At 37.2% G+C, this 16307-nt stretch overlaps 1 protein-coding gene across 4 annotated transcripts in view; it reads right to left on the bottom strand.

The window, feature by feature from the left end:
* LOC119780497 (dynamin binding protein) overlaps positions 1–16307 on the bottom strand; it is a 72423-nt gene that overhangs the window by 2827 nt on the left and 53289 nt on the right. For 2 of the 4 annotated variants that reach the window (XM_038280561.1, XM_038280564.1), the window contains 10 exons: positions 8179–8393; positions 7925–8021; positions 7532–7679; positions 5654–5671; positions 4834–5033; positions 3744–3874; positions 3546–3650; positions 3312–3440; positions 2043–2375; positions 3–197 (listed from right to left, as the gene is read on the bottom strand). In XM_038280561.1, coding sequence (XP_038136489.1) covers positions 3–197; positions 2043–2375; positions 3312–3440; positions 3546–3650; positions 3744–3874; positions 4834–5033; positions 5654–5671; positions 7532–7679; positions 7925–8021; positions 8179–8393 — 1571 coding nt within the window. The remainder of the gene's footprint in view (positions 1–2; positions 198–2042; positions 2376–3311; positions 3441–3545; positions 3651–3743; positions 3875–4833; positions 5034–5653; positions 5672–7531; positions 7680–7924; positions 8022–8178; positions 8394–16307) is intronic. The other 2 variants (XM_038280562.1, XM_038280563.1) reach the window with 2 other exon arrangements.

Here is a 16307-nt window from a genome sequence, read left to right as displayed (position 1 = left end):
ACAGGTCCTTGAGGCTGCTTCTTAGCAGGCTGCTTCTCCAGCGTTTTCCTATCAAATGGCTTCTTCGTGGTTGCCGTTGGCTGCGGGAGGTTCTCCGGGCAGAAACTGAAGCTCTGTAGGAGTTTGAGAACCCCCTTGTACTCCTCTTGAAACAGTGAAATCACTTCTGCCCCTGAAGTGACTTTGTTAGAAAACTGCTGATGACAAAGAAGAAGACAGAAGGAAAACAAAGTAAGGAGTGTGTAATAGGTGTAACAGTGTTTGCTGGCTGTATTTTGTGAAATGCTCCAAATGTGAATCTAGGGTATGTATGTGATTCATTTTACCCTTAATTTATTTTATTTTTTTCCGTTGCCTTTACTATCAGTATTGAGAGATATTATCATCAAAATTCTAAAGAAGTGCAAAAAAAAATTGTTCATTGTCTGTGTTGCTTATTCAGCCATAAAAGAGATAAAACAATCTGAATTTTTTAAAAACAAACAGCTTTTTACGTGGTTTTATATTTACATGCTATTCTTTGTCTATATTTGGTTTATCTAAAACTTTCCAAGGCTGCTTCTGTCGCCTTGAACTCCTGTCTTACGCCGACTCCGGATCTGTTGGAGGTTTCTTCCTGTTAAAAGGGAGCTTTTCCTCTCCACTGTCACTTCAAGCATGCTTTGTGTGAGGGATTGCCTTTGAGTAAATTAGTTGATGCAATCAACTGGTTTTCAATAGAAAACCTTGACTAAATCTGACTGTATGATCTGGTTGAATTGTGTCTGTAAAGTGCTTTGGGAGGGCATGTGTTGTGAATTAGCGCTGTGTAAGTAAATTTAATTGAATTGTTGGATCAGGGTTTTTAAACGAACGTTGCTTAAAACTCCAATCTTTCTGGCTGATCTGAAAACCACACAAAAAGGCACCACAGGTGTAACACACTGAGATTTGTAGATAATGAAGGAAGGAAGAACTGGTATTTGAAGAATATCAGGGGAATTGATATAAAAAAAAAGTTGTAGAAAAATTTAGCTTCCACGTATATTTCTCAATTGCTTTATCTGGAATGTTTATTTGTCTATTCCTGTATACAGTAGTCTAGTTGTAAAAAAGGGGGGGGATGGTCGATTTATTTTTTTGGAATCATACATAGCCTAATTAATATAGTCTATTGACCAAAAGTAATATGCATGGTACGGTTGTGTGGTAACTTTTACATTTTTCCTTTTCAAAATGAGTTGCACATTTCATATATTTTCATTAGCCTGACTTTAATTTAGCTTTTTGCAGTGCACGCATTTAGTTACCTTTATTTGTCAGGTTGTTGTTTTTTTTTTTTGTCAAGATGTAATTGATTAATTTATTTTTCTTTGAGTTGCCAGTTTCCTTTGGATCTGCTGGTGGAGGGCTGCAATGAGCTCCAGCTTTCCTCAATTGGTTGTTGCAGGCTAATCAGTGGGTCAAACCATTTGTAATGGGAAAGGAAATTTGTTTATCATTTGTCTACATTTTCTTAGTTTGGGTAATTTTGTTAATTAGTTTAATTTAAAAGGTATTTAGTGTCTGGCCAGTATTTATCTGTTTAATTAAGTTTATTTGTTTATTAGTTTGTTGGTCAGTTATCCCCCTCGTGTGTCAACAGTGGTCTGATCAGCCACTATTTAAGTTTCCCTCATGTCCTGTTTGTTCAGTCAGTTTGTGCTTGAGTTCTTGATCTTAAAGCCTGAATTGAATTCTGTTTTGTTCACCTCTGTTTTGGGGCCAAGTTTATAATTTTTTTAAATTTTGGGAATAAATTAAGATTTTTTTTTGAAAAATTTCAGTGGTTTTCTGGCTGGTTTGTGCAAATCCCTCACAGATAGTCATGTTAGGCCACTTCTTTGATTTAATTTTTTATGTAAGTCTCTTCGTAAGCCCACAGCCAGACAAATGTTTAAAGGGCAATATTATTGCCATTACTGTTAATGTATAGTAGAAATTTAGCAAATTCATAAAATGTCACTGGGGATGGTCATCAGCCCAGAGCCGATCTAAACAGCAGCGTTCAACACGTTTCCAACCTGCAGCAGGGGCGTCAGCTCTCCCAGCGTCATCTTCATGAAGTCCCTCTGGGCCTGAGCGAAGGCGCTCACGCAGTCTTTGAACAAGTCCTCCGCCACCATGTTGAATTTCGTCAGCTCATCCAGGAGTTGGGCGTTCAGTGCTTCGTAGTTGTTGCGGGCCACCTGCAGCTCGTCTCGCACGCGGCGGTCCTTCAGGCGATCGGCCCGCTCCTTGCAGTTGTCGTAGTCGAGCAACTTGTCGAAGCGTTTCTGGATGAGCTTGTGTGGCCCGGCGAACATGGCGAGGAGTTGGGAGAGAGGTTTGATGACCAGCAACTCGGTGCGCTCCTTCTGCTCAGGAGGAAAAAAAAAGGAAAACGGTTTTACAATTTATCCAAAATTGTTCTATCTGATCAGGACTGACATTATTACTGTTGGGACTAACTCAACCGCAGACGCAGAGTGTATTACATTTATTGATGAACACAGCTTTATTTTCTACAAAAGTATTTTTTTTAAATAAAATATCTTGACTTAAATTTAATGTTATTTATCAAAGAAGGTTGTTTCTGACAAGATATAAGGGAGACATGTCTTATATGATAAAAAATTGTGGTTTCTTTATTCAGTAGTAGAAAAAAATGTATGTCATTAATACCTCTAAACAGCGAATGGTAGGTTTCTGTTAGTATATAAATGATTTATTATTGGTAATAAAGTTGGAAGGCCTCCATGTCATTACCCTAAGCTTGAGATTCACAATTAGACTTAAATTGGGACTACAGCTGGGCTGCTATTAAATACTTATAAAGTAATATTAATATACAATACTTGAATCTGCAGTGGGTTTGGATAACTCAGGGCTTACTGTACATTCTGTAATCTCTGAAAAACTGCTGTTTTAGTTATACTAGCAGTGGTAACAGCACTAGTGGCTAACAGAAAACACTAAAGGTTAAAATGACTCTCTTCAACCAGTATTATTTGAATTGTACTCTTAATATAAATAATGATACTCAATTCAAGGAAAGCTATAAAAACTTTAAAAATGCTTATCTTGTTGTTATTACAATTCTACAAAAGAGATAAGAATCAGTTTAAGTCTATTTTTGCAAATTTATAGGACCTATAGACCTCTCCCAGAAAGCCGACCGCTCCTGTGCCTTTCTGGATTAGTAAAGGGATCTCACACACACATTGCTCCATGGATCCTCAGGACTGCTGCTGATATGAGCTGCAGAGTAAAACCGTCCCTTAGTCAGGCTAAAATAGAGGGTTAGTACTTACAAAGAGAGCGAACTGTTTGTCGCTGATGCTGCGGTGAGCTCTGTGGAAGTGCTCTGGATCCAGCACGCTGCGCTCGGTGTAGATGTCACCCAAACTCATGGCTGCCAAGACGTTTACAGAGGCCGACTCCTATACAGAGATCAAGTCAGACGTGACGCTTACATTAAAATGGAAATGACGTGCAGAAATGAATTTTTTTTTTTTTTTTGTAGGTTGTGCTGTTGAGCTTCCTACCCTGATATGTTGCAGGTACATGGAGATGTCTCTGATGAAAGACTTGATTAGTCTCTCCTGCAGCCTGAACTTCTTCTCAGCAACATCAAAATCTTCATTTTTAATCTGGGGGAAAAAATTCATTTACATTTAGGCTTTTGAAATATTTGAAGCAATGAAAAACAAAGAAAAAAAAATACACAACCAAATAAAGCAGACCTGGAGAGACATTCCTGTGAGGTGCTTGATGTGGCTGCTGACGCGGTTTGATTTCTTAATGATGGAGTGCATGCTCAGCTTGGCGATCTTGTCAATGAAGGAGTTTTCTTCTCCTTTCCTGTACTTCACCACTGAGAACAGCAGAGGGAGAGAATGAGCAGGGAAGCTAGAGAACAAAAAAAATCTTAAAAACATTTACAGAGCTTTGTAAAATAGTTTGCTATCAGGAACCTCCACATTTTTTCACATTACCACCATAAACATCTTTTAGTTCATTTCTGGTAAAAACATATAAATTGGTGCATTAAATATGCAGTGAAAGAAAAAATAAATGCAAAACCTTCTTCTGTGTGTTTTAAGTCTTAGATGTTTTTGCATTTGTCCCCCTTTACCCTGATACCCTTAAATAATCCAGTAATAACTTTGAGTCAACCTCTGTAATTTAATCTCTTTAGAATCCAGCTGTTCTCTGCTAAACAAACAGCCTTTTGGTCTAAATGCCGAAAGCTATATGTGGTCAAAACCAAATACTTTTCATCACCCTGAACCCAGAAACCCAGGCATGAGGAAAGGTGGTGGCAGCATCATGCTGTGGGATTCTTTTCCTCCTCAGGAACAAGGAAGCAGATGAGAGATGATGCGAAGGTGGATGAAGCTAAAGAAAGCTAGAGCTCCATCAGGTTGATTTAGATCAGAGGTGTCCAAAGAGCAACCAAAGGACCCTTAGCGGCCCTTGGAATGATCTGGGGGCCCTTAGTAAAAAAGTGTAAAATAAGTTTCTGGGGAAAATTGTAATCTTCCCAAACTGGAAAATGTCAGGTACTCTACAAAAGTATTTGTGTTTTATTTACTTACTAATAAAAGGTAAAACTTTAAGCATTTCCCAATTTGCGCAAAAATTAGGAAACAGTTTGCCTTTTGACTTTCTCTCTTTTTGACTCCTTTCTTTCATCACAATACTCCATATTAATACAAGCTTGCTTTGTAAATAATAAGCTTTCAAAATCTGTGGCCCTCAAATAAACTTCAATGTGACAATTTTGGACATAAAAGCAACGCATGAAGAGAAGCGAGTTTTAAAGATTTTTACCGAGATCCTTTCTGCGCTTGTACTCATTGATGTTCACGTTGATCTGCTTGATGGCCGTCACAGCCTGAGTCAGCTGGGGACGGTCGTGGTGGCTCTCCGGAGTGGCGCCCAGCAGCTCCGTCAGCAGCAGCGGGTAACGCATCACCCGCTGCACCGGCTTAATCAGGAAGGAGCCCAGGTTGATGTAATTAGCTTTACCCCTGAAAAACAGACAGAAAAAACTGATTATCTATTTAGTAAACTAAAATAATGTGTAAGAGGTTTCAAGTGTCACAAGGATCACACTAAGTCACCACGAGAGTAGCTGCTGCTACAGGCTATTAGCAGTGATGGAGACTTATTTCAGTTATCATATGGATTGTATGATCCAATGATAAAGACTTCATCACATGCTGATTTCTGATGATGACCAAAACCTCTGAGAAACACAGAAGGAATAGAGGAAAATTGATTTTCTTAGTTTTAATGCAATCTACAGGACAGATCTTTTTTTTCTGATTTCTTTTAAACACATTTCTAAATATTTTTGCAGTTGCAAAGTTGCAGTTGCCGTTTTAGTCCTGTAGGTGGCATTGTTTCCCAGAATTAATCTTAATTTGACAAGAGCCCAGTAGTCATTAAACTGGCCTTAACAGGACCAGACAATAGACATGCAGACACAAACCACAACATGTAAAAGATCACATTTCCATTCAACACAGCTGTTTTTTTTTTACTTTGAACAAAAAACAGGGATGTCATTAGTTCATGAAAAGCAAGCATGCAGTCAGGTTGGCTCCCATGCTGGAAAATCATGCCGACACTAATCAAGAAGACTTACCACTCGCGGTACATTGCCCTGTAGAAAGGAGGAAGGGGAAGAAACGGAGAAATAAAAAACAGAATTTACAGCGACATGCTTGGATTTTTAAAAGTCTTTCAGAGAATCTTATTGTTGACAAAATTTAAAGAATCATTTTATTGTCAATATCAAAAGATGAGATTCAGACTGAAAGTGATATCAGGAGCAACAATTTTTCTGATTGAAGATTTCTCATTTAAATTCGGATAGAAGCCCAGAGGAGCAATAAAAACATTGATTTGGTAAACGGTCAATTACATGAACCTTTCATTTGATTGGTGGATAACATTTCATCAATAAATACAGAAGTTCTTATTAAGCAGAAAAAATGAAGAAAAAATACTAAAGCCTGTAAGATAAGGCAAGATGTTAACAATATAATGCTCTCTTACAACAGTCCTTTTCCTTTTGTTTATGGAACCACAGCCCATTTGTTCTGCAGGTTCCTGCCTCGCAAAAATCATGTTTATCTTTAAACACGACCATAATTTACTAAAACACAGAAGCGTGTCTGCTAAAGAAACTGAGTCACAGAGGGTGAAACCGGACAGGAGAAACAAGGAAGGGGACATTCCAGAAATGCTCCACATGACTGACTTCTAAAGAAGAGCTCGAAGCTCAGAGTGTGAACACTTTCATAGCTTTAAACTTATCAAATAGTCAACTTCGGTTGTACTTCTCTTTCATAACAATATGTCTGATGCTAAACTGTCAGGGATTTAAAGGGAGTCAGAGACAACCTAGAAATAAAAATCTAAAAAAAAATATAAAACTTTAAATAAACTTACATGAGTTTTCTGATATAAATATGATATATATATTTTTTTATATTTCTGTCTGGTAACTACTAGTTCAGTAGAGAGAGAGAAAAATCAACATAAACAGACCAATAGGAAATCTTAGCATCCAGTCTCCAGGCAGATTTTACTACAAATTGGGTATTCGTTGTTTCCATATCTAGGCCACTAAACCACTAAATGTTTTATTTTGGATGCCAGGTTTTCAGTTACCTGGTGATGGACCTCAGGAATGTTAAAAATTAATGACTTTATCATCTAATTAATAGTGGCACCCTTTGTTTAAGCAAAAAGGCAACCTGTGGCTCTTTAGACACCTCATTACTTTGACTAAAACATGATGAAGAGCCAGGCGATTGTTGGAATAGTCTTTGTTGGTAAGTGTTTTGGTTAGAATTCTCTCCATCCACTAGTTGAGTTGAATTTCCAAAATAAATTGACTCGAAATATAATGGAAATTTATTTTATTGATTTTAAAACGTCTGTGACACATTGAAATGTATTCATTCTCTTTTTGAAAGTGTTTTTCATTCATTTTTAAAACCTAAAATTTGAGATAGTAAGCTGATTATTTAAAGGGCAAGTCTTTGGTACAAATGTATGAAAATATAAGTGATCTTTTTCTTTCTTTAAAAAGTTTAAATTATGTTTGTGGCTCTGAAAGCGATTGAATAGTTGGACTGAATGTAAAAATGGCAATTTGTATTTTAAAGGTCTCAGACCCCTGATAGAGAGGTATGAGGTTTTATAGTGTGGAGTAATCCATATTTGAGGTAGGAAGGTTGAATAAAGAGGAAAGGCTTTAAGGTTAGCTATTTAGCTAAAAAAGAAATAAAAATACTTATATGTATTTAGGGAAACACAGATTAAAAAAACTAATTATAGAAATATTGAGCTTTTTTTTAATAAACAAACACGGAATCTATGTGGGGTAACTAGGAGGAGCTTTGCTCGTCCACTCTGTTTTCCGCAAAGTTACAAATGTTTCTTAAAGCTCCATGCAGAAACTCAGGCTGCTGGACCTTATAGGCGCATCAAGCATGAACCGGGCTTTACGCACCTCAGTCTCTCCAGGCACTCCAACACGTGGCACTGAATGTTTTCGTCTTTCTCGTAGGTCTCCAGCAGGGAGATGGCATCATCGTGGTTTTGGCAGTAGAGCTTGTAGACCTCCTCCAGCTCAGCTTTGAAGCTCAGAAAGACACCGCCTGACAGCACAGGACACAAACACGTTATAAAAGTGTGTTTAATTTAAACGGCAAGCGGGAAAAAACTAAAGATTTGGAATCCAAATCAAAACAGAAAAAAAACAAAAAAAAAGAATCTTAACTTTTTTACTAAGAAGGAGAATAATGTCAAATGGCTTTAAGAGTAAATCATCTGAGGACAGTTATATACAGAAAATGTTTTCAGAGTTGCAATCATTTAAATAAAGAAAGAACTGACTCCGTACCTATTGAGTCAGTATTTTCCAGTCCTCCAAGCAGCCGACGGGACAATTCAATGACAGAGTTGATGTTCCCAAAGAGACCTTCAAAGTCCACCTTCACCTGGTAGGTTAGTATTTCCATTAACATCAAGCTATTATATTGGACAGATTATGGTATAGATGGATTGCACTAAGCATGCTTAATCTACATAAAATTAAACATTTTCAGAAAGCACAGCATCATGGTATTTATATGTACCATGCTTTCTTCGTTTTACCTTCTTCTCCTGCAGTGGAATAATGATCTCATCAATGCACATTTCCAGGTCTTTGATGTAGTCTTCCTCAGTCTGCAGCAGCTCTTCAACGACCTTTGACCTCTTCTCCAGCATCCTCTGGTCAAGATCTTCGGGACCTGTGCCAGCTGTGGGGGCTTCGTCGGAGACGGCGGCTGCGTCCAGGGGTTTGGGCTGCGATGAAAGCTGCGTCATCTCTGCAAAGACAAGATTTTGATTCCTTAAAATGCAGCTATGAAAAACGTCTGTCCATAGTTTGAAATAAAAAAGGAAACTAAAACCAATCAGCTTGTTGCACAAACAAAAGGAGAAACAGCTTCCAAACCCATGTATCCAGTCAGTCGTACCTAACAACTTGGTACCCACCTACCCGTCCCACCCTGAGCAACTCTCCTTGTCCAGATCGTTTGTGGTCCCATAGCTGCTATCACTCACATGAGGCTCCCTCTCTGTGGAAGTCTGGGACTGAGGGGAAAGCCTCGATCACGCATCGCTGCCTCTAATGAATGGAGGCAAAACTGGAGAGGACCCTGGGCTCTTTGTGAATGGCACAATGGATTTTGACAGCCGCTGCAGAGATACGGGCTCTCAGGAGCAGAGCAAACTTTAAAGACGTCAGGGGGACTAACATGTGCTCCTTATGCATTTCAATTACTGCCCCTGTGTTTTTTCCATCTCGATGTCAAATTCTGGTGATGGACATATTTCTCCGTAAATGCAATAAGAAAAAAACTAAATGGAACCTTGCAGACGATTAGAGACAAATGTTCAACAATAATGCTCTTCATACTGACGCAGAGATATTGTCATTTACACAATCCACAACAACTAATGATTTATTATTATTATTCATTCAATAGTTAAGATAGTTTGATTTTTTTGGTAATTTCTTTTTGTTGTGACAGAAACTGTCCACTATGTTAAGGATTGTATAAATGCCTACAATTCATTTATATACATACTTTAAGAGCACAACCATAAATTGTTGTTCCAAATTCAATGAATAATGTTTTTTTTAAATATTAGTGGCTTCAATATGTATTATAATTACATGAGGCATGATGGGTTTGGTCAAAAATATCGATTGCTATGAGCCTTAAAAGCAAAATAAATGTACACAAACACAATGAACATGCTAGAGATGGTGTTGGGAGCAGCACGCATTGTATAAAATTGCAGAAATACTGGAAGGTACATTTGAAAAGATACTGGTTTATATATTGCTACCGTTTATATACTGTACAATGTGAGGATAGATATTTGGTTAAAATACTGTTGCAGCCAAGAAAGGAATCACTGGGAAATGGTACAGATGTGACCCTAATGCTCTGAGGTACTGGATGGACACGGTGGAGGAAATCTTTAACTCACATATGAGTTGAAACTGAAGCAAGTTGAGTTTCACACAAAATGGGACAAATGGACAACATACCGAGCCCACAACAGAGACACCGTAGGAGATCAAGCATATATAACCTCCTTGTATTACTCTTATGAATCATTTGCATCTCACTGTCACAGTTTTTGTTGTTTTTCTGTTATGTAAAAACAACATTTAAGAGAAAAAAAAACAAACATTGTCTATCAAGAACTAACTTTGGACATCGGTGGATTCACCACTTTGCATTGCTTCATGTTTAAATACCATCACTTATGCAGAACAGTACTTCTGTTCTTCATCAGAGATTCTAAATAAAAAAAGAAAGCTATGGATTTCTGTTTGGAAAGTTCCGAGTCTGACGAAGAGGCAGGGGCTTCTTTTTTTAGCAAAAACATCACTTGAATATCCAAACAATAGAGATTCACTATACAAGAACCTTCATTATACTGCAGCTGATGTTCATAGATTTGAATCCTCTACTTGAAAGGAGTACATTTTTGTATCCATCCCTGATGTTTATATCTATACCTTTTTTAATATAACTTCATCTGAGCACGCGTCACTGTAGAGACATCGAACCTTTTAGATAGGAGTTAAAATTGATGCAAACTGAGAGACATTTTAGAAAAAAAATCGGCTAACTCCAAAAGTCCCCACTCTAAATATGTCAAAAATATTATTGTAGAAGGCATTAAATTAATTACTGCTAAAGCATAAATTGATTATTGCTAAATAGGCATATCTCAGGCTGATAGTAAAAGCTAGAAATGTCAAGAACATATCAGATTTTTAACAGTATTTTAAAAAAGGATGACTTAAAAATGAAGCAAAAGGAAATCCAGGTGGGGCCTGACACAGACACTTCTGAACTCTTTAGTCTGTGGATCAGAGTTGGACGTCTCACTTGGTGAAGCCTGAGCATGTGCAGTGATTTGTCGTGTTGCCGTGGTGACATCGCTCATCCTCTTCAAACAGAAGCTGCCAGTCACTAACAAAGTTAACTCTGCTTACCCTCATCTCATCATCCTGCTTACTGCCCTGATTGAAGGATCTTGGCGTGTAATGATTAGTAAGGAATTCAACCCTAATTGATAGAAGTTTTAGCATAAAAAAGGAAATATAATTACACAATGTGCTTCTTTTTATTTTTCTCCCTCCCATCCCGCCCCCTCTTCCTGTGACATTGCTAAAGCTCAACTTAAATGAGCTTTTCTCATGACTTTAACCCTATCAGGCAGCAGCATCCACCGTCTCCACCACCTCCCCACCCACTGCCAGCACTCAGCCGGAGAGAAACTGGCCCACTAATAGGTTGTTGTCTTTTTTGGTCACCCTGAAACACTGCCTAATGCGATCGAAAACAATGGACTTGGTTTCTAATTGGAATCAATCACCTCATTCCCACGTTTGATGTGGCACAACACAAAACCGAATCACACGCTCCGATTCACAATCCCTTAAATATGCAACAGTTTTCATCCCGACCAACCTGGGAAGGATGTTTTTAACCTAGTTTATAAGAATGTCTTTACTATGTCCTGGTAAATATTGCCTACAAACACAGGCATTATGTTTTGATGTTGTGAAAACATGCAAACCACTAGAAATAGTCAAATCAGTCATGAAATTGGATACAAAGATAATTTATAAGTTTTCCTAAACTCATAGAACATATGTTGTATTTCTCTTAGTTGTAAAAAAAGATTGACACATTTTTTTTAAAAAGACTGTATAACCAGAAATAATCTGACTTGGGGCGATTATCATAATGCAACTCTATATTTGTTGGCTCACTTTTAAAGCTGGATCATTCCTGAACAACAAACACACAAAAAACCCAAAACATACAGACCAATTTTAGCTTGATATGAAAATAATTGGGTTTTTGGAGCAATTTTAGAAGTTTATAAAGGTACCAAAAAAGGCCCCAAAATTCAATAAATAGACAAACAATTACATATTTTAAGGTAATTATTACAAATAGATTTAAAAAATAAATAAATACAAGTTATCGCCTTAAAAGTGACAAAAGAAGGGGATTTATAATTACAAAATAAAAATACTTTAATAATAATCGAAGCAAATTATTCATTGAATTTGATTAAAAACCATAGGGTTCACACATTGACTTTAAGCAAAGCTGAATGAAAATTAATTTATGTTTTGAAAAGGAAATAATAAATCATGCATGATCTTCATTAAATATTATTCAGGGATTAATTTCCCATTTTGAATATTAGCTAGACATATGCCTCTAAAATAAGGTTAATATTGGTCACAAAATAAAAAAAAATCATCCAAAAAAAAAAAGAAAAACGTGTTTTTACTTTCTTAATCTTGTTTTACTTTCCTAATTTTTTCAATGTTTAGATTTACTGAGTGAGCATCTTAAGAGTTAAATTCAGTCTCTAGAAAGCTTAATGAATAAAGGAGCCAAACATTATTCTGCCATATTAAACCTTTAAAGTATTCTGTCTCTGAAGTCTTCCCCTCAATAAAAAGTGCTAATTTTACACACTTCTCAGTCTGAAAAAGATATAAAATAATATAATGGTTTATACTTTTGCTGTAATATTTGCAATTATGGCTTCTATCTATATTGAAAGTAATCTGGATGCAGAAGTCCTGTAACTTGAATTAAATGAATTTCCTCCTAAATGACCTAATCATGCGATCCAGGTGTGTTAAAGCAGAGGAACATCTAACAGTCGCAGGATGGTCGTTCTTTAAACGATTAAACCTGATGGACAAAAAAAAATTTGCACTAGTCCTTTGAACACACACCATTTTCTTTCATCGCACAAGGTTCATCAGGTAGGATTAAAAAAAAAAATAAGATCACAGTAACTGTGTTAACTTGCTTAAAACTGAGGACAGCTTATTTTAAATGTGAATTAAGTCCTGTCTTTAATCAAACATTTTATGTGTAAAAGAGCGCCGTAGTTTCAAAGAGTCACAGCAGGGAGTGTTGTGCAACATAAAAGCACCATAAAGTGACGCAGGACAGAAAACAGCCTTTGCAACATCAGATCCTCCGACACCCAGCATGACTCAACGACTGTCACACCTGATGGATTAGCACAAGTCATCAAGGGTTTATCAGAAACTAAACTCTGGTTATCAGGCGGAAGCAGAGACGGATCATTCGCAATGATAATTTAAAGTTGGTCAAGATGGCACAAAGTGATTTATGGTAAATATGCATCATCTCTTTAGCATAAAATGCATTTTTTTCTCTGCTTTTTTTTTTTTGTTAATAAGATATTCTAATAAACTGAACTGCTACCTGAAAACAGTGTTCTAAAAGTACTCTAAAAGCATAATCTTGTCTGTTTCTTCCCAAGAAAAAAGCTAAAGTGAGACAGAGAAGGAAGGATCACCCACCTGCTCGCTACTTTCTCTGCAATGGCCCATGATGGAATTTAAAGTTCAGCAATGAGCCCTTGTGGAGGACCGCACTGTCCTGCTAGAAATAAAACAACAAAAACCCTCCATTCCAGAGCTCCAATTACCATGAGAATGGATGGGATCCCACCATCATTACACACAAACACCCACAGGGGAGGATGAGCACTAGGGCACTCACTAAAACCCGGAGATGGACTCAAACCAGCTGCTGATGACCTCAAATAGTTATTTGTAAAGATTTGGCTTCATAATTTTTCCATTTTGCTACATCAAAAAAATCCACTTATTTATATTTGACTTTACTTGAACATAAAAACAATACAGACGCTCAGGGATTTTATCCATAAATAATAAAATCCCATATATTCCTTGAACTCAAGACTTTATCTAAATGCTTTAAACAGAGTAATTTACTATTTTAACATAATTTTAGGAAGAGTTCTGGGAGAAGTCCTTAGAAACACAATATTCATATAACTGTACCACCTGAAGGAAGTTGTGTTGTGCAATGTGGGTGGAGTCTGCAATAATCTATTCCACTCCTTCCATAAAGCCGTTTCATGTTTCAAAAGTGGCCGCCACCTATACGGCTCCTCCTGAATTCAATCATGTTTGGATCCTGGGAATTAAACTTCACCCCCAAAAATTCCTTTGGTTAAAATATGCTTACTGTTTTCATCAATCTTAAAGTTAAACTCAGGAGCACATATTTGCTCCTACATATTAAACTTTTTAGACTTTTTTGTTGTGCAACAGCGTTAAAACCAACCACACACCTAAAAGAAAAGAAAATCCTCTGAAACTCTGCTATCAACTTCCTCCAAAATCAAAAGTTTAAGCTGCATGCCACAGTCTAAGGTCATGGGACAATAAGCTCCTGTGTGCTCTGCTCCAAAGTTCACCGCAGTGTGCACAGTTGCTATCGCAACGGGCAATAGCGGGGGCCCTCCTCATATCAGGTTTGGGAAGGCTGGGAGCGGCCTTTTTTCTTTTTTTTTTCAAAAGATCATGCTGGGAAACACAGTTAAGACCTGAAGCTGTTTTAAAAGGAGCACAAACAAGCTGCCAACATTTTCAAACTGATGCCCATAAAAACATGCAAGCTGTGACAAGCAATCAGTAACCAACGTTTTACTAATAATTCCCCAGGTTGATGGACGGGGGAAAGAAAAGAGGTGCAGGATGTATAAATATGATTGGTATTCAGCCAGAGGCTTTAACCATTAACTGTATGTGCAAGTCCTTACCATGTAAACCTCTTTAACAGTGAATTTCATCTCGTTTTTCATCATTTCAGTCAACTAAAGAGCAACGACTTGAATAAATCACCTTTCTATTGTTCGGACTGAATCACCGACTGTTTTAGTGCTAAGTTCACTTGACAGAGATCTATTTAGAGGCAAGCCATCCTGTTTATCTCTTTAAGGGTCAGATGTCAACAGGTCACATTCTTGCTCCAATGCAAATCTTCACAGCAACCTTTTTCTAACAGACTCACAATAGTAGCAAACTATCTTAAACTTTCTTTTGAAGAATCTTCATGATCAAAGTGTGAAATATTAATGCTTTTTTATTAGCAATAACCTGAAGAGCAGCTTGCATTCATATTCTGCCTTCTCAAATTAAAGCAAAGCAAAACTAAAAATTTGATTGTTTTTGTCAAATATTTGTTTAAACAGATGTGAGTATTTTTGCAAAGTTCTCAGAGGAACACTTTTTAAAGGCGGGGCTTTCACACTACACACCGCGGCTTTTAAGATTAGGTTGTCTCAAAGTAGAGGAGGCTGGGGTTTAATTACCGTGCTGAATAATTCAGATGCTGCCACACTTGAGCCACATAGGGTTTAATGGCTGGGATCTCTAGCGTCTCTGCATTATTTGACGATACACAATATGCAATTACATCAAGAGACCATCAATGCAAAGGGATTTAAAATGGGGCCCCATAATACCAACAAAGCTCCAGTGACTTTTAAATACCGGTAATGAAAAGTTGGGAGGACTATCTCTTAGGCCCCACAAGTGCTTTAGCGATGCAAATTAGTAGAACATAATACAACAAAACAAGTGTTCAAGAGAAGCAATAATGCAACCAATTTTATGCATCTGAGCACTAAAGGTGATATAAGGTTTCCGTATATGTAGATGGTGACTAGTGTCTGCAAACATTTGCATTTACCCGACATCTTTGTTATTCCGTTAGCTAAAGCTAACAGCAGGAAACAGAAGAAGAGGAACAAAACAATGTCAACCAAAACAACCGCAATAAAAGTCCAATTCAAGAATGCACCACACAATTACGGTGATTTTACACTAAATGCAACACTCTTCAGTGTGCAAGTTGTGACTGGGGGAAGGTTAGTTTTTCCCGTATCAGAGGGGTGTTAAAAAATGTATTTCAAAAAAAGTCTAAACTAATCAAAAGGAAATTGTTTTTTCAACTGTGACATGTTGGTTTATCCTTAAGCGTAGAGAACTACACATTCAGGAGCTTTTTCCAATTTGTTCATTTGCATTATCAATCATTTTATACTATATAAGTTCTTAGATATAAAAGGGAACCATTTGCCATAGATGCCAGATTGTACCCAGATTTGTATCACTGGGCCAGAGAAGGGGGGGAATGACATGGAGCTGATTTTAATAAACAAAAAGGGTTAGGTGTGTTTGTGCTTCTAAGCTGCTAAAATTCTATTTTAGCAGCTTAGAAGCTTAGTAACGGTTAGTAATGGTAATGTCACAAAGATGCCTTTAATTGTAATTCTATAATAGATCATCAAAGCTTTCCAAAAATGGGAGACTGAATATTGACCAAAAAAAAAAAAAAAATTAATCTGTGCATCTCTGAACTTTTTTACTGTTTAACGTAAAGGCTGCGCATGTTCTCGGTTTCTGATTTCATTTGTGGGAAACAAATAAGCAGCACAAGCTATGCAAGAACAGCTGGAGCTGACTAAACATGTGAGATTATATCTGTTCGTTGTTAATCAACAAGTAGAGACAGACACCTTCAGGCCTTAAAGGAATAGTACACCCAAAACATGATTAGCCTTCATTTTCTACTCACCTCCATGCTGAACAACACTCTGGAGTACTTTTTTGATATCTCAAATGCATCTGGAGATCTGGGAGGCTTCTTGCTGTCTGCTGACATTCAAATAATGGAGGTCCATGGCGCCCGAGACAGAAAGGTCCATAAAAGTCCACAAAAACGTGTCAATATTCCTCCATACTGCTCGTCCAATGTAATCCAAGTGTCCTGAGTGGGTAGCATCCAGAATTTACTCGAAACGAAGTAATTTAGAATGTTTTTAGAGCATAA

The sequence above is a fragment of the Cyprinodon tularosa genome, unplaced genomic scaffold (assembly GCF_016077235.1).
Source record: "Cyprinodon tularosa strain WSP-4 unplaced genomic scaffold, ASM1607723v1 ctg161, whole genome shotgun sequence".
NCBI lineage: Eukaryota > Metazoa > Chordata > Actinopteri > Cyprinodontiformes > Cyprinodontidae > Cyprinodon > Cyprinodon tularosa.
This window is presented reverse-complemented; position numbering and strand designations above follow the sequence as displayed.